Below are 20,931 nucleotides of genomic sequence, written 5' to 3'. Positions count from 1 at the left end.
CTACTACAGTCATTTGTGGGAGATTATTGGAAATGACTTATTGGGCTTGGCTCAAATAGCAAAGCAACAAATCTTTGTCCCACATTGATAAATCTTGAAGTGGGAAGAGGACATATAAACTCAAGTCTTGAAAGGGGACTACAAACTGAGTAAGTGGTAATAGTATAACCTTGTCCCACACATGCGCCACCACCGCCGTCCGTTCGATCGGGCGACCTCGGGCAACTACGCTTGCGCAAAAAATAGGAATATAATTTTATTTCTATTTTCTTTTATTTTTTGCATTGGTAGCTAGGACACGAGTAATTTATTTACACAGTCAAAGCGTCTGACTTCCTTGTTCAAACGTGGCGCACGTTCGCATAATTCAACGTTCGTCGTGCAACGTGTTTGTCCGACATTCACTCTCTGTCATATTTTTACGATCTTCGCTTGCGCCCTCTCCTTGCCGATAATCGTTCTCCTCCACGCACTGCCTTCATCGCCCCTCTATAAATTGGAAAGAACTCATTCCATCATTCACGCAACAAAAACATATTCACTTCAACATCCTCCTCTCTTCCTCTCGTTTTCATACTCTGTGTTCTGAGCATCTACATAAGCCTTTTGTTTCTATTCCCCGTGCTTACGAGTGCACGTTAGTACTGGAAAATTGTGTTAACCTTGGGGAGCAACCGGCATAACGATTAGCACCACGGTCAGTCGAACTTGCTTTCAGGGTAGCGGTTCGTCACGGCACAGCAATTAATTTGATCGACCTTATTTTCTAACATCAAATGGTTTTAGCGACATTTAGCGACGGATTTCTTCATGGTTTGACTGAGTATTCAGTCGCATTTTTCTTCACATGGTGTAGCCGTGGGTTATTCTTAGGTTTGTTGTGGGTCGACACGTGAGTCTCCAGTTAGAGGAGGTAGTTTTTGATGGGTTTTGGGTCTCGGTATTAGAGACAACATCCGGCACGTGGTTCTATCAGTTTCTTGGTGGTTGATCGACAATAAAGTGGGGTTCGACGGTAAAATCACAGATTGCATATTACTTTGTTGATATCTATAATTTGTATCTTGATATTGCTCTTACTAAAATTTCTCTCAGCTGGTTCCCAAAGTGGATGTAAACCAAATTGGTCGAACTACTATATATCTTTATGTCGATTATTCTTTTATTGCTTATTTTGTTGTTATCTGGTTATTGTGTTCTAGTTGGTTTGAAAGTATAAATCTTAAAACTCTAAGAAAGAAAATTGAAAAGAAACTCAAAATCTATGTAACATCTTGATATTTAAAGACAACAAAAATTAATTTCAAAACAAAGAGCAAAAGTATAGAATTTTAAAGCTTAGAAATTAAATAAAACTAAATCCCATGACTTTGAGAGAGGGTCTTAAAAAGTATTTTATAAATATTTATCAAATATAATAATTAAAGATCCTTTAGAAGATTTTTTATTAACACTATTTTGATCTTGTACTTACAAAAATTATCAATTTTAGTTTCTTTGTTTCATTCTGAAGGGATTGGGATTGTCATTGGTCGAAAGTTTAATGACCAAAATGAATATATTGAAAATACAACTAAAATAAATAAAAGTTGAAAGTATATTAACCTACTTAAATGAACATTTTAAGAATAGGACTAAAATGAATCAAAACCAAAAGTAAAGAAATCAAATTAGTATTTAGTTTTTATTTATTAATTTACTTTTTTCGAAAAGAAGGTACGAAAGAGGTTAAATGTATCTAATTTTGATTAAATTACAAAAAAATGCTCATGAACTTTATAGATTTTGTCAAAAGTACACATAAACTTTCAAAAGTTTCAAAAATGTTCTAAACTTTAAAAAAAATATTTTAAAATACTTAAATTTGGACCGAAACGAAATTTTGTTTAAAAAATAACCTTCAACTATAAAAAAGTTTCCTAAATACTCTTGAGCTTAAAAAAATTAAAAAAAATACTCTCATTGATCTAAATTTTACACCAATTTTCTCACGGATCAAAATTTTAAGTTAGAACCATAGTTTTAAATTTATTTGACAATCAACACAAAGTCATACATCACTTACACAACTAATCTCAATAATTATTGTTATAATTAAGATATTGTTAATTGTCAAATAAAAAGATGTATTTGACAATTAACACACAATGATAGTCCGATAAATTTATCAATGTGAGATTTTTTTATTGAGGAGAAATTTTTGTTTTGAAATTTTGTAAGATTTTAATGAATTCTACGTTTCAACCAAGGTTTAAATATCAATGTTGATGAATATATAGAAATCTCAGTTTTAAGAAATCTTAATTTAAATTTTGATTTGATATCCAACATATCTATGCAAATTTAAACCATGATTTTAACTTATAACTTTGATTTTGAATTTACGTACTAGTTTAAAATTATTTATGAAACTTTTCGACAGTTCAAGAGTATTTTTGAAACAAAATTTTAATAATTTTATTTAGAACTAACAGTAATGTATTTTTGAATCATTTTTAAAAGCTGAGAGGTACTTTAAAAAGAGAGAGAGAGAGAGAGAGAGAGAAGAAGTAGAAGCAGATTTGAAGGCATCTTTTTTTGTAATTTAGACTTTAGTTTTTGTTAGTCAACCAAAGACTAGATAATGACAAGACATGGGAAGATGGGAGAACGAGATATCAACTACCTCCCTAAAGAATTCCCTAAATCCCCCAAATTCTGTCTTCATGTAAACATTAAATACAATTTAATCACAATTTCTTCTTAATTAATCGCACATCCCAAATATGTTGAAACTTATTCCATATATATATATATATATATATAATTTTGTGTTCACAATCATATATTTAATAAAGATTCAGATAGAGAACAATACAATTTGCTTAGAGGCGGTCTAAAATAAAACTGTTTTCTTCCAATTTAACACAAAAAAAGGACCAATAAATAAATGTTCATATAACTGTTTATTAAAAAAAGTTCCTCTATAAACGTCATAGGTGGACAGTTCTTCCGAATGCCTAAAATTGTCCGCAAAATGAATTTTAATCGATGATTTCAAGGTACTCTGTCATCTTAATCTTTACAGGTTGCATCAAATTACAACTATATAAAAATAGCAAAGGAGCATAATTCATTTGACAAATAAGAGATGTATGGTTCGAATAAAAATAAAAACGAAACAATATCTAATTTATTAATCAACCCACAAAATTGCATACTTTGATCCCTGAACTTTCAAAACTATAAGTAGACAATTTCATTAGACATAAAATTAAAATTATGTCTCACTTATGTTTGAGTCACCAAAATCCCTCTTTATTCCATGTTCATTCACTATGTTCTACTCATCACTTTTACCTCCTTTGTTAAAGCATTTACTATTTTCTCCCAAATTAAAATAATCCACACCCTACAATTATCACCAACTCTAATTAACCAACTCCAATCAACCAACTCCGGTCAAAACCTCCCCAATATAACAACTAATTTTTAAAAAATTTAAATTTGTCATAAATCTTTTAGACAACTAAAAATAGACCTATCAAGTAATTATATAAGTTTATTAATGAAATAGATACAAAGCTCAAAGTAAAACGACTAAACATGTAATATAACCAAATAAATACATACATACATCCATTTCACTGTCTAAAGTAATAATTTAAGCAAAAGGAAAAGAAAAAAAATCTAAATGGAGACTTTCGCTTTTCCTTTAGAGGACTCAACAAGCAAAATTTGATATAAAGATATGAAGAAAGACTTCTAAACATTTTGCACTTTCAATTACCCAAACAAAATTGACATTACCCCCAAAAGACAAAGAATTTCAATGCTCTAAACTAATCTACACGACTATTTTCTCAGCATTAATTTCATTAATGGCAACTTTCTTGTTGTGCTAAAAGTCAATTCTAGTATCTGACCTGATGGCTCCTGATCAATGTAATAAATTATCTTCTGAATTTACCAACGGAGAATTTTTAGGGATAAAAATAATATTAATATTTGAAGAGAGAGAAAGCGCAGATAAACCTGTTCCTTCTCAAGTTTTCCTCTTTTTCCCTCTTCTCTTCTCTGGACGTACTTTGCCGTTAGCAGCCGATTCAATTTGTTGATTTTTTTCATGCTGCTGCCTTTTCTTTTTGTTTTTGTTGGCTCCAAGAAACTACAAGATTGACTTTAGTAATCAAGATAGTAACTATGAAAACAAAATAATGCGAGGAAAATCAATCAACATTCTCAGTTGAATGCAGCCAATGGTTTTCGTATCTTTTGAGTTTAATATGATAGAGTGGGAGATTGAACCCCAAATCCCTTAGTCAAAAGTACATAATAAAATAATAAAATTTTTAAGCAAGTGATCAGTTTCTAATGTTTGTATTCTTTTTATGAAGCACGAACACTCCATTTTAGGCAAAGTGCTGTGTCGGGCATGTTTGTACACTATTTAACACACGTCCGACACCAAAATTTTAGTGTCCTATTTTTAGTTATTTATTTACAATTTCAGACACGTTTGGCACATTTCCTGGACATGACTGAGATTTTATTTAAGAGCACGATCCTAGTAGGATTGGTACTGAGGGTTATTAGGGTATTAGGGGCATTAGTAATTAGCTTGGGAGTTAGTTATATTTGTTGATTATATACAGAGCGAGTAGGGTAATGAAGAAAAAAAGAACTATTTGGTGAGCGAATTAGGCTTGAGAGTGATCTCAAGAAAGGAGAGTCCAAGTACCTCAAATCACTTGGATTATCGTAACCTATATATTCAATCTATCCACGTTCTATGAGATCAAAAAACAATCAAAAAACAGAAGAAAAAACCCATTTCCCATGTGTATCGAGGAAGCATCCCACATGTATGAAAATATTAAAAAAACAAAACAAAACAAAAAAGGATATGGAAATTAGCATGTCAAACATCACGAATACTCTCTCTAGAATGGAGTATCTATGCTTTGAAGTATAAATATAATACTCATACAAAAAGCATGAAAGGAAAAGAAGTACCTTTTTATCCACAGCCAGACTCCTGGATGCAGCTTTGTCCAATATGCTTTTGTAATATTGTATAAACGGAACGTTGCTGTTGCATTTCTCTAGCTGCAGTCCCAATATAATGCGAACAATACTTGTCATTTGTCAATTGCCAGGCATGCAAAACTGAAACAATTAAAAGCGAAAAAGAAAAGGAAACAAAACCTGAAGAAATGATTCAGCAGCTTGCTGATCATTGGGTGAAAACGAGACTTCATCTCTCTTCTTTTTAATGAAGTCGATATTCTGCTCAACCTGAATGGCAAACAAAGGTCTAAGAATATGTAATGCATTTACTGTGTGCATGTAGGATGTCACAATTCAAATACTCTACTTAACATGGTAACTAATTGATTAAAATATTTGATTCAAACACAAAATGCAGCCTCTACCTGATCAATAAAACGTTTGGTAAAACGCTTGAGATTCTCTGTTGTAGATGTCGCATGAAACTTCTTGAGTTGAATAAGTGGAATAGTAGCCAGTTCAGGGAAGGATATATGGTGACTCCATTGAGAAAAGTGAGATGATAAAAGTTCAATGGTAGATGAAACACATTCCTCCACGAAGTTCTGCGACTTCAACCAATATTTTGGCAGCTGCAGGAATAACTTCTACAGTTACTACAACTGAAATTAATGCATTTAGCAAAAGAATAGTCTATTTTCTTAATCACATGAATAAACAATACATCACGCTCAATCACGAATACAGGAACATTCATATATAATAAGCATAAAAAGGTATAACCTGTAGGACAGACAAGTGGTGGAAGACAACTCCTGGATTCTTGCCCTCCTTGACAATTATATGTTCCAAAATATCCAACACCATAGATGCAACAGGGATAAAAATCCCACAGGATCTGGAAAGATAATTCAACCACTGAATGCATTTAATTCGTAATGGTAAATATCTAGGACCAGGAAACAATACAGCCACTCCATTTATAATCTGAATAACATTGTAGAGCAGTGTTTGCAAATCATAATTCTGGAAATTTACAACAATGAACTTGACCCAGAGATCAATGCAATTGATAAATTGCCAACTGCGCATCATCTGGACTGCTTCCTGCAAAGAGATGCATAGCCACGGATAAAGTCTTTTAAATGCAAATAGGCTTCTCGTAAGTTTGAACAAACAGTAATACATTTAAATTTGATGACTTGAGGAAGTAAGATTAGGGATCCTGACAGCTTACTTTCTTCTTCGTTCGTAAACCCTGATGTAGTATCTTTGTGAGCTGCCAGATTGAAAACTTGGCCCTAGTAGTAGATCTATGGACATCAAGAGAGCATAACTCAACGAAGGAGTCCCCCAGAAATTGCATGTGTTTATGCAGAATTGGCTCCGTAAATTGACAGTTAGCAATGACAGCCTTGTACATTTTAATCCAACAGGTGTCGAAGATATTAGACCCAAGCACAGAACTCATTTCTCGTATTATGAGAAATGAGAGTGATGATATTGTTCCTTCACCAGTTGCCCATAAATGTACTGCAATCTGCATTGGATTCATACATTTTGGTGGAGTGAGATAAGTGAACCTATAGGATTATTAGGCTACTGGTAGCAATGAATGACCAATATACAGAACAGAAATATGATCATGATAGAACTCTATCTTGGTATAAATCTTTTATTTATTTCTCAAAAGAATTACAAGAATTGATAAGGAATCAATTTAAGAAGTCTCTCTTGCTGAACTTGCTCTCAAGTATCAACACTAATTTCATACAAATTGACTGATATCTTTCCCGCCTAACATCCTAACTATTTATACTACTAACTAACCGACTTACTTAGCCATGCTTATTACATATCTAATGGAAGGTCTAACATTACTCCCCCCTTCCAAACTCACCTTGTCCTCGAGGTGAAAACTAGGATAAAGCTGAAGTATCTCATCGTAATATTCCCATGAAGCTTCATGTTTAGGTAGGCCCTTCCAACAAATCAATACTTCCCAACTGCCAGCTTGATTCTTCCGGTACTCAACCGCTTCCTCTGGCTGAGTTTGCCATTCAAAATTCTCATTAACACACTGTATCGTTGGCTGTATCTTAGTCTGATTCCCAAGCATTTTCTTTAACTAAGAAACATGAAAAACCGGGTAAATAGCTGTATTAGCTGGTAAATCCAGCTTATATGCTACTTCACCAACTTTTTCCAAAACCTTAGAGGGCCCAAAGTACTTAGGAGAAAGTTTCTCATTGCATTTTCTCCTTAACGTGAGCTGTCGATAAGGGCGGATCTTTAAGAAAACTAGATCACCAACATTGAACTCCACATGTCTCCGTTTGCGATCTGCATATTGTTTCATTTGTTGTTGGGCCAAAAGGAGATGCTCACGTAATGCTGCCAACGCTACATCCCTTTCCCGTAATTGTTCATCCACTGTTGAATTAGTAGTTCCACCATCTCTATAAGACAACAATGAAGGAGGTTTTCGGCCATATACCCCTTGGAAAGGGGAAACCCCTAGTGCCCTTTGGAAGGTAGTATTATACCAATACTCAGCCCATGGGAGCCACTCAACCCATACCTTCGGTTTCTTACTGCAGAAGCATCGAAGATGAGTCTCCAACCCCCTGTTTACTACCTCCGTTTGGCCATCCGACTGAGGATGATAGGCAGTGCTCCTATGTAACTTCGTACCGGCCAGTCGACAACTCCTTCCAAAAGCAGCTAAGAAAAACTTTGTCCCTGTCCGAAACAATGGAAGAAGGAAATCCATGTAAAACTACCTCCTTTACAAACAAGTCTGGTACCACTTGAGCGGTATAAGGATGTTTGAGGGGAAGGAAGTGACCGTATTCACTCAAACGATCAACCACAACCAATACCACTGCAAACCCCTTTGCTTTTGGTAATCCCTCCACAAAATCCATAGAGATGTCGCTCCAAATTTGCTATGGGATTTCCAATGGCATCAATCCAGCTGGAGATAATGCCAAAACCTTATTACGCTGGCATGTCAAACATTCCTCATAATGTTTCTTCACATCCGATTTCATACCTTCCCAGAACAATTAGCTTTCTATTCTTTTATATGTTCTTAGGAATCCAGAATGACCCTCAACCACAGAATCATGGAAGGTATTTAATAAGTCTGGAATTAGTTTTGAAGTTCTGGACAGAACCAACCTACCCTTGTAGTGCAGCATCCCATTCCTCATCTGGAATTTACTGTTCTGCAGACTAGCACCACTACTTAATCCAGAAATCAACTTTCGAAATTTCTCATCTTTTTCTACCTCTTCTTTAATTGTTTTAAGATCAACCAACATTGGTGCAGATAGCCCACACAATTTATATCCGGTGGTTTCCTTGACAACGCATGAGCAGCTCTGTTCTCAAGGCCCGATTTGTAAACTACCTCAAACGAGTAACCAAGAAGTTTAGCTAACCATTTCTGATATTGAGGCTGAACCACCCTCTGTTCCAAGAGATATTTAAGCGATTTTTGATCTGTTTTAACAACGAATTTCGCTCCCAACAAGTAGGGATGCCATCTCTGCACAGCCATAACAACTGCCATCAATTCACTTTCGTAGATAGGTCTGACCCCGTCTCGTACTGCCGAAGTATGGCTATAGAACACTACAGGCCGCTTAGACTGAATCAGAACCGCACCAATACCGTACCCAGATGTGTCTGTTTCAATCTCAAAAGGATGATTAAAGCTCGGAAGTGCTAGCACCGATAAAGTCATCATAGCTTTTTTCAAAGTCACAAAAGCTTCTTCAGCTTCCTCATTCCATTTAAATCCCCCTTTCTTCAACAGTTGTGTTAATGGGGCTGCTATGGACCCGTAATGCTGGACAAATCTTCAGTAGTAACCAGTCAGACCGAGGAAGCCTCTGACTTCTCTAACATTGGTTGGCTTTGGCCAATCAACAATTGATCTAATCTTTTCCAGATCCACTTCAACCCCCTCTCCTGATATCACATGCCCCAAGTATTCTATTTTCAATTGGGCAAAAACGCACTTCTTTTTATTAGCATAGAGGGTATGATTTCTAAGGATGGAAAACACTTTCTCCATATGCTGCACATGTTCTTTTTCATCCCTACTGTAAATCAGAATGTCATCGAAGAACACCAAAACAAACTTTCTAAGATAAGGTTTGAAAAGGGTATTCATCAACGCTTGGAAGGTGGCTAGCGCATTTGTTAATCCAAATGGCATTACAAGGAACTCGTAGTAACCCTCGTGAGTTCTAAAAGCCGTTTTTTGAATATCTTCCTCCGCCATCCTTATTTGATGGTAACCAGACTTCAAATCAATCTTCGAAAACAATGTGGCCCCATTCAGCTCATCGAACAACTCTTCCCAAACGGTATCGGAAACTTATCGGGCACGGTAGCATTATTGACCACTCGGTAATCAACGCAAAAACGCCAACTTCCATCCTTCTTTTTAACTAGAAGAACAGGAATTGAGAAAGGACTTTTGCTTGGTCAAATGACTCCACAGATCAACATCTCTTCAACTAACTTTTCCATCTCCTCTTTCTGGTGATAACCATATCTGTACGGCCTCACATTGATCGGATCCGTGCCATCTTTCAAATGAATGTGATGTTCAATTCCCCTCCTTGGAGGTAGTTTCTCAGGCCATTCAAAAACGTCCTCAAATTGCTTCAACCTCATATGCACCGGATTTGTTTCAACCAAAGAAGCTTCAGTCCATTACTGCTCTGTTTTTTCATTATTCATAACTTCCATTACTCTGCATTCAACTAGATAGCCTTCATCTTGTTCTCCCCATGTTTTGATCATACTTTTCAAACTAATCCGAGCTTTAGTTAAGCTAGGGAGATCCTTGATACTTGTTTTCCTTCAGCAACGAAAGTAAGCACCAAATTCTTCCAATCTACTACTGTTACGCCCAGTGAGTGCAGCCACTGCGTACCCAGTATGACATCGACACCTACCAGCTCAAGAGGCAGAAACTCCTTCAATTTCCAGTTCTCTAACTGAATTTCTACACCTTCACAGACTCCCTTCCCTTGAATGGCTGTGCCCGATCCTAAAATAACTCCATAGTGAGCTGTCTCCTTAGTCGGTATCAGCAGTTTTTTAACTAACTTTTCCGATATAAAGTTGTGAGTAGCCCCACAATCAATTAGTATTACTATGTCCTCATCGTGTAGCTTCCCCCTTACTTTCATTGTGCCTGGATCTTATGCCCAACGACAGAATTGATGAACAGTTCAACATACGCTTTATTGCTCTCTTTAACTTCTATCACAGCCAGCTCCTCCTCAGATTCCTTCTCTTCGATTATCTCGTATTCTTCATTCTCATTCACCACTACAAACATACGTAACTCGCGCAATTCCTTCATCTTACATTTGTGATCAGCAGAATATTTTCCATTGCACCGAAAACAGAGTCCCTTCTCCTTCCAGGCTTGAAACTCGGCATCCGACAATCTTCTAGTATTAGTTTCTCTACGAACTTCATTGGCATTCGAACTTCTAAGTGTAATGGTCCAAATAGGAAAGGTAGTATTTCCCTTGTTTTCTATCATTGCAGTACCCGTTGTCGCTTTATTACAGATCGTTGGCTGTGGAGGATATTTCCCGCCTGCCAAACTATTTAAATTCACTTCGTTTCTGATCAGCTCTCTGTTTTCAACTAACTGCGCAACCTGCATCGTTTCCACAAATCCCTTTGGCTTACAAAAGGCGACTTCGGCCCTTATCCACGGAATTAGTCCGTTCATGAAAGTGTCTTCGACTACTCTTTCTTGAATATCAGACAATGGCGCAACCAATTTATCAAAAAGATTGTGATATTCTTCCACCGTATTCTCTTATTTGATTTGCAAAAGTTTTCCTAACTATTCTGTCTCTACTCGATCTGAATCTAACTAACAATCTTTCTTTTAGATTCGACCAGCTGAGGAATTTATCTCTTTCCTCTTGAGATCGATACCAGTTTAACACCAGTCCGTCAAAACTAGCATTTTTTCCGATTCATTAAGCTTATGAATTTGGAAATACCTTTTTGCTCGGAATAGCCACGAATCTGGATCATCTCCGACGAACACCGGCATTTCGACCTTTTTAAATTTGCTCTGATCGACTGAAGATTCTTTGATCTCTGTTTTCTTCTCATTTTGGTCCGAATCAGTCAATTTGCTCGACGTTGCCTCACTTTCTTTTCCTTTGGCTATCGCAGACTCACGTGCAACAGACTCCGTCGTTCGATCACTTCCTGCCGTTCTATCCTTTGCAATTGATTCCATCATCAACATTAACATTTGCTGCTGCTTTTTCGATTGTGATCGCATTACCTCCAGATTCTTCATGATATCGCTCAAACTCAACTCAATCACAGGCATTTTCCCGATCTCTTTCTTCAATCCGGCAATTTCTTGGTCGATCAACTCCAATCTTTCCTCGATCCTCGTTTGAACCATTTTTCTTCCAAGATCGTTGCTCTGATACCATTTTGATAGAACTCTATCTTGGTATGAATCTTTTATTTATTTCTCAAAAGAATTACAAGAAGAATTGATAAGGAATCAATTCAAGAAGTCGCTCTTGTAGAACTTGCTCTCAAGTATCAACACTAATTTCATACAAATTGACTGATATCTTCCCCGCCTAACAACCTAACTATTTATACTACTAACTAACCGACTTACTTAGCCATGCTTATTACACGTGCTCTTTATTCTTCTTCCTTCTACTATAAACATATCTAATGGGAGGTCTAATAGATCGCCTCCATATATGATCAGGGAATATGAGAAAATCTATAATTACTTCTATGAAATCAAATTTGAATGAAATTAAATGGTAAAGAAACGTAAAACAGAAAATATGCAAATACTTGCTTCAAATGCATCAACAACAAAATAAAGGTAATAATACTTATGTAAAACATATACGTGCCTTAATGAGCCTGCGCTGCAGAGAAGGGAAAGCTGCAAAGAATATAACAGACACTCTTATTCGAGCCAATGAGAACCTCAATATCTCAGTGTCTGAAACCTCGTTCAAGAGAAACAAGCTACTCCTTAGATATGACTTGATTAAGGGCTTGAGCATTTTCCACTTTTGGGTGTTTCTCAATTCTAAAATCATTTCCTTTTTGTAGCTCTTAGTCAAGAGTCCTAGCTGCTCCCTAAATAAATTGTCAGCCTCAGAAAGCATGAAAATTAATATCTTGGAGAAAGTTTCACTGTTTCCAATTTTATAACATCTGCCAGCATCTACATTGTCTATTGCTTCAGATCCATAGTGACATGCAGCTCGATACCCATTTATTAGACTGGTAAATAGAGGCAAATCCTGCTTGTTCTTGACTTGATGACACCAGGAATCAACGACAGAGGAAGTCAACAACAAGTTTTTATTAGAACTAACACTCCGTTCATTTCGCTTTAATCCATCAGCATTGATTGTTTCCTCATCAGAACTCTATTCAAGGAAACAATTAGATTTTAATAAATTAAAAAAAGACATTAAAACACAATTGGCTAACAGTGCTCGTTTCTACATGATTAAACAAATCATTCATAACCAAAATTAGAACTTCAAACTTGCCACCAAGAAAGACAGCACCCTACATATTACTTACAGTGTCTTCATCTCTGAAAGGTTCAACAGCCTTATTATTGGTTTCCAGAAACTTCAAGAATTCTGGATCCTGAAAATCTTCCAAATAAAGGGATAAATTAAACTGCCCCAGCCTTAGAGTGAAAATTAAACAATCAGTATGAGTTGATATAAGAAAAATATACACCACCGGCCACCCTAGCTTCAAATTATTAAATAGTGTTGGTGAAAGTAGACCCTCGGGAAGAAAGTGCACCCTTCTTGCAATTCTCTCCAAAAAAGACCTACTTCTCTATTTTTTTTTTTAATTTTATTATTATTATTTATTATTATTATTATTATTACTATTATTATTATTATTATTATTTATAAAAAAAACCACTTTCATTGAAAAAAAAAATGAAAGAATGCTCGGGTGCACAAGAAAAACAAGCCCTCCCCTTACAAGAAGGGACTCCAACTATACAAAATCATATCTATAGGGTAGTTACAAAACGTTGTCGATATCGAACCTCCAAAGAAACATGGAAAGAACAAGGAACTAAACATCTGAAGGGTCCCTCACCATTCCTCTAAGCACCGTACTACTTCACTCCCCCCAATAAAATGGCACACACCCCCGCACACCATAAAAACAACCCCATAAGGGAAATTGAAGAAGAACTGCTCAATAATATTCCAAACATCTTTATGGCAAGCATACACTATCCCAAATGTCTTGAGAAAAGAATTCCAAACACGACTCAAAAATCACAATGTCATAGAATATGGTCCAAATCTTTCTCCGACTTTCGACATAGAATACAGCAAAAGGGACCAACCAACGTAGGCATCGTCCACGCAAGTTAGCCATCATGTTAGCGTGACCATGAAGAACCTGCCAAGCAAAGAACCTAACCTTCCTAGGAATTTTAATCCTCCAAAGAATAGATTATCTTCACATTTTTTCTGGATCTTGTTATTCATCTAATTATGGAAGGAACTTGGTTCCTTCTTCAGTGCACGCTTCTTTAAAACACCGGCTCAATCTTTGTGGGTTTTTGCAGTGGAAACTCTTATTCATATGTTTGGTTTGGTAGATTTCAACATATCTTTCCAGACACGCCACTTCCCTATTCTAATCATTTGGGATTGCTTGAGCTAAAGCCTTATTATTCCCTATCCAAGCACTTTCCCAATTATTCATCTTGAGATTTTTGTTCAACAGGCAGAGTTTTTCTCTAGTTTTGGTTCTAGCCTTGTTTAGTGACAAATCCAGAAATTTTATTGACAGAGGGTCTTATAGACTAATAAAAATAATCTAGAAAAAAAATGTAAGTAGGAGGGCTTAAAATTGGGTCTGGGGGTTGAGGGACAGTTTTACCACCGGACTAACTTCTGAAATTAGTAATATTTCAGTTTTTTATATATATGTAAATGTAAAGAGCATAAAGCTAAGGAGGGGGCTTGAGCCCCCTTGGGCCTATGCTAAATCCGTTGGTGCTTGTATTACCAGGTTTGACGTTTTTATTTTTGTTTTCTCTCATGTAATTTGAGCATTAACTCATTCATTATTTCAGTAGAAAGTCTTCTTTTCATTTCAAAGAAAGAAATTAGACCCTTGGGAGATTGTTAAAACCAATCATAAATCTTATTCCAAAAAAGCATACACCCTTCTAGTTATTGATGCCAAGCACCCAGTGCCAAAGTCAGCCACCAGCTATTTAGAATTCAAAGATACTGTTGTACAACCTATAGAATAAATCTTGTTCAAGTAAGACCGTAATATTTGGAGTCAAGAAATAGTTAGGAGCACTTTTTTGGTAGAATCAACACCTTTCAAAGAGAAAAAAAATGAGAGAAAACAAGAGCCTAAGAAAGACAAGCCCACAAAACAACCCCTTTAAAGAAACATAGTCCAACTAAGATGTTACCTAAAGAAAAATTGCAAAAAAAACTCCGTAACCAAAGCCCAAAGCAAAACATGAAACCTCACTATGGTTCCTATCCAAACCTTTGAACACTCTATTGTTCCTCTCCCCAAAAATAAAACAAACACAGCACATGCCCCAATCATTGCGCAAATATCCCTCTAAGCTGCTAAGCTGCTATCAGAACATTAAACGCATTGGTATAACTTTTGCAAACATGTTAATCTCTAATTATTGGAAATGCATAAACACAATGCAAAGTCGTTGGTGAGTAAAAGAAATATTTTGCACGTCCCAAATTTCATATGTAACTAGAGTCACTTGGAATGCATTTTGTATGCCGTTATTAAGTAAAAGAAATATTTTGCATGTCCCAAATTTCATGTGTAACTAGAGTCACTTGGAATGCATTTTGAGGATAGTATAAGTACGAGAGATACACGCCCTAGTTTTTCTAGTCTAGTGGAGATGGAGATTAAATAAGTAAAATATTACCTTTTCTTTCAACCTATTCAGTTGCTTGATTTTCTTTGTGAGTTCTGAATGGATTTCTTTGTTTTGATCCGATAAATCATTGGGATTAGTCATATCTGCAAAATGATACCACAAAAAGAAGACAAGATCAAAGGAAGTGTGAAGATAAATTACAAAAAAAAAAAAAAAAAAAAAAAAAAAAAAAAAAAAAGATCTATACATAGCATGGAGAGTAGACTCACCAATGCCACCTTCAGAACTATTGTGGATTTCATTTTCAGCCATGTTAAAAGAGCTTGGTTCCTAGTTCACAAATAACGTTATAAATGCTATGAACTCAATCAAGTAAAGTAATCATAAATAATATCGGCAAAACTCCGTAAAAAACCTCTGAGATGTAACCATCACTGTCAGAATCATCTTCAAGCATATCATATTCATCTTCACTGAAAATTGCATCAAGGGAAACGTTGTTGTTTTCATCAGCTTCACCATTCCTGCAAATAGAAACTAGAAATTTAAATGGATAATACAACAGTTTTCAAGCATACAATATTCATTTTAATTACAATCTTAAGGAATTGAGGATGGAAAAGTCCTAAACACAAGACCATGTACGTTCAAACAATTCTGTAAATATTCATCCGTGTAGTCTTTTGGGGCCAAGTAAATAACAGCAAAAATATTATTTGGAAAGATGCTGATCAGAACGATATTGACAACAGACTTGACACAAAATGAGTGAAAGATCAATATAAATACAACGCTCTCAGTGAATGAACAAACTATTCCCAGATTAAAGCATTACAATTGATTGTGGAGCTTCGACGCGCCGTCCTTCTGATTTTCTACACTATCTCCGTCCTGTCCTACAAAACTTGAAGAAATCCAAATAAATAACTTAAACAAGTAACAGGAAACAAATTCGTTAAGCAGCTCAAGTCAGAATAAATGAGTAAACAAAGAGAGAGACAATGAACTGGAAACACGTATCCAATAATAAATATCTTCGAGAAATTAGGATTAGAATGTGCGTAAGCTTAAATTCCGACCAAGAAATCTTACTTGATGAAGCTTTCTTTTTGAACGAAGACTTCAGTTTCCGTTTCCTTTTGAGGGCAGTCTGAAGATTTTTCTTTGCGAACTTCCTTGCTTTCTTCCCGAGCTTCCCCATTCCGTTGCCTTAGTATAAAGAATCAACACTAAAATTCAAATCCTCTCGTCAGAGCTCCTGTAAGCGTGTTAGTGGGTAAGAGGGAAATTTTCGGAGAAGACAGATGTCAAACTCAACAGGCAGGCAAATGTCGAAGTAAGGAAGGGTTATTGTAAAAAGGGCTGACTGCCGGGCGATTCATCCGGCAACCAAAAGGCGGCAGCAGCGAGGATGACCGGTAAACAACAGCGGAAGACCATGGGGTCGGCGACTTCGTCAGCGAGTGAGGCTGCCCAGAAAACAGATATGAGAAGAGAGGGAAAACGAGAAGGAGTGAGGGAGGAAGATAAATAGCACCTACCAGCGTTACCCTCCGCGACGGCGGCAGTCTCGCGTGGACGGCGGCGTGTGGTGAAATGGTGTGCTGCAGACTGCAGCTGCTGCCAGCCGCCTTCACCCGAAGGAGTAGAAGAAGGTAGAGGGAATCTATTACGGCGCAGATTGTTGAAAACTTGGTTTTGGTTTTTTATTATTGTTTAATTTAAAGTCACATGTGTTTTAAAAAGTTTTTTACTCAACCAGAACTAACTTTGTTTTAAAATCTCATCTATGGAAAATGAAGTCTTCCTGTAAAGGTAAAATTAAACAATAATATCACATAACAATTTCATATGCACATAACTATGATAAGAAAAAAAAAGTTAAACAAGTTCATGATAAAGAAGGGCAAAATGAAACAACCCATAAAAGAAAAGTTATCTACTTCAGCATGAACATTCTCTAGCTAATCTAGAACAGGATAATAAAGAGTTTCTCACTAATATAACAAACTAATTGATATCCTCCTCCTAAGGAATGTATGTGGTAAAGCAACACAATAACTTACGCTTTGAGAAAGGGTATTAAGTTTCACAAACTATCTCTGAAATGTTTATCATAGGGAAGGGGAGACAAACCAATTGGATATTTTATCATGCTAAAGCTAGGCCTACACATAGTTCTAAACTGATAACGTACCTGAAACTAAGCTATATAATACTAACCATTTTCCTGAGGGCTGAAGGGGTAGGAACATATTCCAAAACTTCAAATAAATTCCAGATTCAGACATGAAAACTGAAGTCCACTAGCTTATAAAGGAACTTCAAAAATTAAATTTTCTATGGACCACTGGCTACTTTAAACCCATCAACAATTTAATCAAATCAACGGAGAAACAGCCAGTTACCTTATGATCAATTTGTTCTTGTAATGAAAATAACCTTCCACCTTCCCAGTCCTAAAAAGAAGAAACGTCATACACATTACACAAAAGCACCAGGAAAATTTACATAACAAACTACAATATATCCATATGAGCAACATCAAAATCAACTAATTTGCTTTCTGAAGCATTGAAATTAAACATAACTAGCAGATATAAACTTTATATGACCCATGACCAAGTACCTTCTTCGTTTGACATAGAGTGAAGAAATTTGCAGAAGTGGGACAACCCATGTAAGAATCAAAGTAAATTGATTTGTAATAGAGAATAACACAGCAAGAACTTGATTTGTAAATGAACAAACAAACAAACAGTCATTTACCCAATTGAAGGAAACCCAATAGTTGTAAACGAACAATGGCTTGTAAATGGGGTGAACCGCGGAAGCTAATGGGGTGAACGGTGGACGTGAAGAATGAAGAGGTGAACGGAAGAAGTGAATGGGAAGAACGAAGAACTAAACGACTTTGGCTTCTAACTTTTCTTTACTGTTAATCCAATAGGGTAAACCGCTAACCAAACCAAATAGTGTCGGTTTGGTTTGGTTGGCACTATAGTTCTTGTGAACCGGTCCAACCTGAACCAAACCAAGTCAGTCCGGTTTGGTTCATCGATTCTGTTCGATATTTTCACCCCTAGTAAAAACGAGATACAACACGAGCATGGATATTGAAAAAATACAATATTAAAATAAATTGAAACAAAATCATTCATTTTCTTATAATTTTATGAAAATTTACTAATATTTCTATCTATCACAAGACCCACAAATTCTCAATATTTATCAAATTGGCAAGTATGAGTCGGATTACATATACAGTAAGCATGATAATTTATTATTATAAAAATTAATATAATATTTATAATTCATCCTTGAATGAGGCCTTACGCTCTACTGCCCGATCAACGGGGAGGGACTACTGCGACAGCCACTTCTTCTGCCACAGCGACTTCCCCAACCTCGGCCGGAACAAGGACTGCTACTTCGGCTTCCACAACGAATTTAGGGGGGCTGAGGTCTTATTTTGTCCTTGAAGCGTCAAATACTTCGTTTTAGATATCTTATTAAAATTTTATTAGTAAAAAACCCAAGGCAAAAAATCTTAGTAAAAAAATACAATTTACTCCCTCATGAAAACATCAAATGAGATATATGGATCGTTACATTCCAATGTTACACCAATTTTTCAAAAGTTATAGTAGGTACTTTGTAAATATTACAGGTGTGTAAACGAGTTGGGTTGGATTAGGTTAGAGATATTCTCAACCCAACCCTTATTTTCGGGTTAGTTGGGTTGCTAACTTGAATTAAATTTCCAACCCAACCCGTAAAATATGGGTTGGGTTGTCGGTTTGTATTATTTTTATTTTTTTTCGTTTCTAAATTTTAATGTTTATAAATAGAAATCATTAAGCCTAAATCGAATATGCTTTTGCATCAAGTTAAGCAAGCAAAAAAAATTGGAACTCATAGGATTGTTTAATTTTTATTAAATAAATAAATAATAATGAAATATATATATATATATATATATATATATATATATTTATTATATTAATTCGGGTTGGGTTAGGTTGACCCGAATTTTTCAACCTTTCGACCCGCAATCCAACCCAACCCAAAAAAAAATCAAAATTTTCAATCTAACTCAACCCACATTTTTAACTAACCCAACACAACCTTTATTATATTAATATGTGTTAGGTTGCTCGAATTATTCTTACACCCCTGGTAATAAATAAGTCTATTAGGTTATCATTCGAACATATTTGTTATATAATAAAGTTGTCATTTTCTTCAAGATCATGAGTGTATAATATATCTTTCTTCACATCTAATAAACAAAAACTTGCATTAAAATGTTCCACTGATGTGTTGTATCCATATAAATCTTTCCAGAAAATTTCTTGTGAGGCCCAAGTCTAGAATAGAAGGTCATTTTGAAGTAAGAGTTTTGATTAAAAGGATTTTTGGAAGATAGGTATTTTAAAATAGGCATTCTAAGTTTGCATTGAAGCTAGGCGACTCGATAAGAAAGGTATGCATTTAGGTCTTGTAAACACAGCAAGGGTTAGGCGTTTGGTGTTGTAACGCAAGGTGATGCCAAGCGAGAAGAGTTTAGTATTTCAAGGAATTGTCCAATCTCAATTAGACAGCTTATTACGTGTTGAGTTTGGATTAATCATGGTCTGGAATCTAAGTAAACTGACACTTGTAAAGTTCTAAGTAGAAGCTAGCAAGCTAAGAGAAGCTGAAAGATACTAATTCGAGTTAGGATTAGTATAAATAGGATTGAATGATCTAAAGAAAGTGTTATTATTCTGAGATTTACTAAGTATTTGTGAAGTGATCTTGGGGCGGGGCATGACATTTCCTGTATAAATTGACTGATGAACAAATATCTCATTTATAAAAGTCAATTTGATAGCTAAGGAAACATTTTGTTTTTTTGACATCTTTCATCTCAATTTATTTCTTAAGACATCTTTCATCGAAGAGTTCTAGTTATATTTAAGTCATCAACATATACAGTTATAATAACATATCATGTATGTGATTTCTTTATAATAAAACGTATGGACATATTGTATTATTTAGATATCATTCTTTCAACGAATATCCACTTAGACGATTGTACCATATTTGTCCTAATCATTTTAATTCATATCGTGATCTTTTGTAACTTTATTGAATACAATTATCAAGAATTTGATGTATATGTTTCAAGTATATTAAATCCTTTCATGATTTTCATATAAATGTCATTATCAAGCAATCCATGTAAATGTACTGTGACTACATCTATAAGATACATGTCTATAATTTTATACACATTCAGACCAATTAAAATTTTTTTATAATTGCATCTACCATTAGAGAATATGTCTCTTCATAATCAATATCAAGTTTTTGTGAAATACCTTTATGTGATTAGTCTTGCTTTTTATATCGTGCGATCTCATTATTTTCATTTCTTTCTCACCAATACTCATTTGTATCCCAAAAGTTTGACAACTTCTAATGTTTAGAGCACTGATTCAGAAACTTGAAGTTTTGAAATGGAATGTAATTCTACTTCAATTGCTTATTTCTATAAAGACTATTTTTTTATTTTTGTCAACATTCTTTTAACAGGTTTTGGTTCATGATACTCATTTTCAGGTATAATATCAAGAGAAACATTATATGTAAAAATGTTGCCAACAACTACATTAGCTCGATTCCATCTTTTTCCTATGATCATGACATAGTTTATCAAAATCTCATTATTATTCTTAGTTGTTTTATGTTCTTCGATATTATTGTGAGAAGGCAAATTTTGGATTTCTTATGGAATATCCACATTCTTAATTGAATTATTCTCCTTTTCTTTTTCGAGGATTTTTTTCTCTGGAATCCGAGGCCTTAATCGATATTTATCTTAAGTGATGCATTCATTTTTTTTCACATACATTTCCACCCGTTTTCATATTTCATCTTTTTTCGACAGTGCATACTGTAGGGTTTTTTTTTTTGCCCCACTG

At 35.2% G+C, this 20,931-nt stretch overlaps 1 protein-coding gene across 3 annotated transcripts; it reads right to left on the bottom strand.

The window, feature by feature from the left end:
- Window positions 1–2,766: 2,766 nt before the first annotated feature.
- LOC103501701 (protein REBELOTE-like) lies at window positions 2,767–17,831 on the bottom strand. Of its 3 annotated transcripts, XM_051089462.1 has the most exons (17): window positions 17,729–17,831; window positions 17,368–17,418; window positions 16,501–16,766; window positions 16,052–16,428; window positions 15,795–15,855; window positions 15,375–15,483; window positions 15,229–15,289; window positions 15,008–15,102; window positions 12,625–12,693; window positions 11,937–12,464; window positions 6,227–6,529; window positions 5,773–6,096; window positions 5,415–5,621; window positions 5,188–5,277; window positions 4,996–5,088; window positions 4,015–4,147; window positions 2,767–3,084 (listed from the first exon to the last, which is right to left on the bottom strand). In XM_051089462.1, exons 4-16 carry the CDS (start codon window positions 16,158–16,160, stop codon window positions 4,025–4,027), a joined length of 2,172 nt encoding a protein of 723 aa, XP_050945419.1. In that variant the 5' UTR covers window positions 16,161–16,428; window positions 16,501–16,766; window positions 17,368–17,418; window positions 17,729–17,831; the 3' UTR covers window positions 2,767–3,084; window positions 4,015–4,024. The 3 variants fall into 3 exon arrangements, with proteins under 3 accessions (XP_050945419.1, XP_050945418.1, XP_050945420.1); XM_051089461.1 differs by lacking the exon at window positions 2,767–3,084 and having other exon boundaries at window positions 3,594–4,147; XM_051089463.1 differs by lacking the exon at window positions 2,767–3,084 and having other exon boundaries at window positions 3,594–4,147; window positions 15,795–15,863; window positions 17,729–17,830.
- Window positions 17,832–20,931: the final 3,100 nt, after the last annotated feature.

The sequence above is a fragment of the Cucumis melo genome, chromosome 9 (genome assembly GCF_025177605.1).
Source record: "Cucumis melo cultivar AY chromosome 9, USDA_Cmelo_AY_1.0, whole genome shotgun sequence".
Classification (NCBI taxonomy): Eukaryota; Viridiplantae; Streptophyta; class Magnoliopsida; order Cucurbitales; family Cucurbitaceae; genus Cucumis; species Cucumis melo.
This window is presented reverse-complemented; position numbering and strand designations above follow the sequence as displayed.

What these genes read in the sequence shown, in the direction of transcription:
- LOC103501701 (XM_051089462.1), bottom strand. Translation starts at nt 16,160, where the DNA reads ATGGGGAAGCTCGGGAAGAAAGCAAGGAAGTTCGCAAAGAAAAATCTT. An exon ending in GTTTACGAACGAAGAAGAAA is followed by an intron (nt 6,097 to 6,226) that starts GTAAGCTGTCAG and finishes ATCTCTTTGCAG; the next exon opens with GAAGCAGTCCAGATGATGCG. An exon ending in CCAAACGTTTTATTGATCAG is followed by an intron (nt 5,278 to 5,414) that starts GTAGAGGCTGCA and finishes TTTGCCATTCAG; the next exon opens with GTTGAGCAGAATATCGACTT.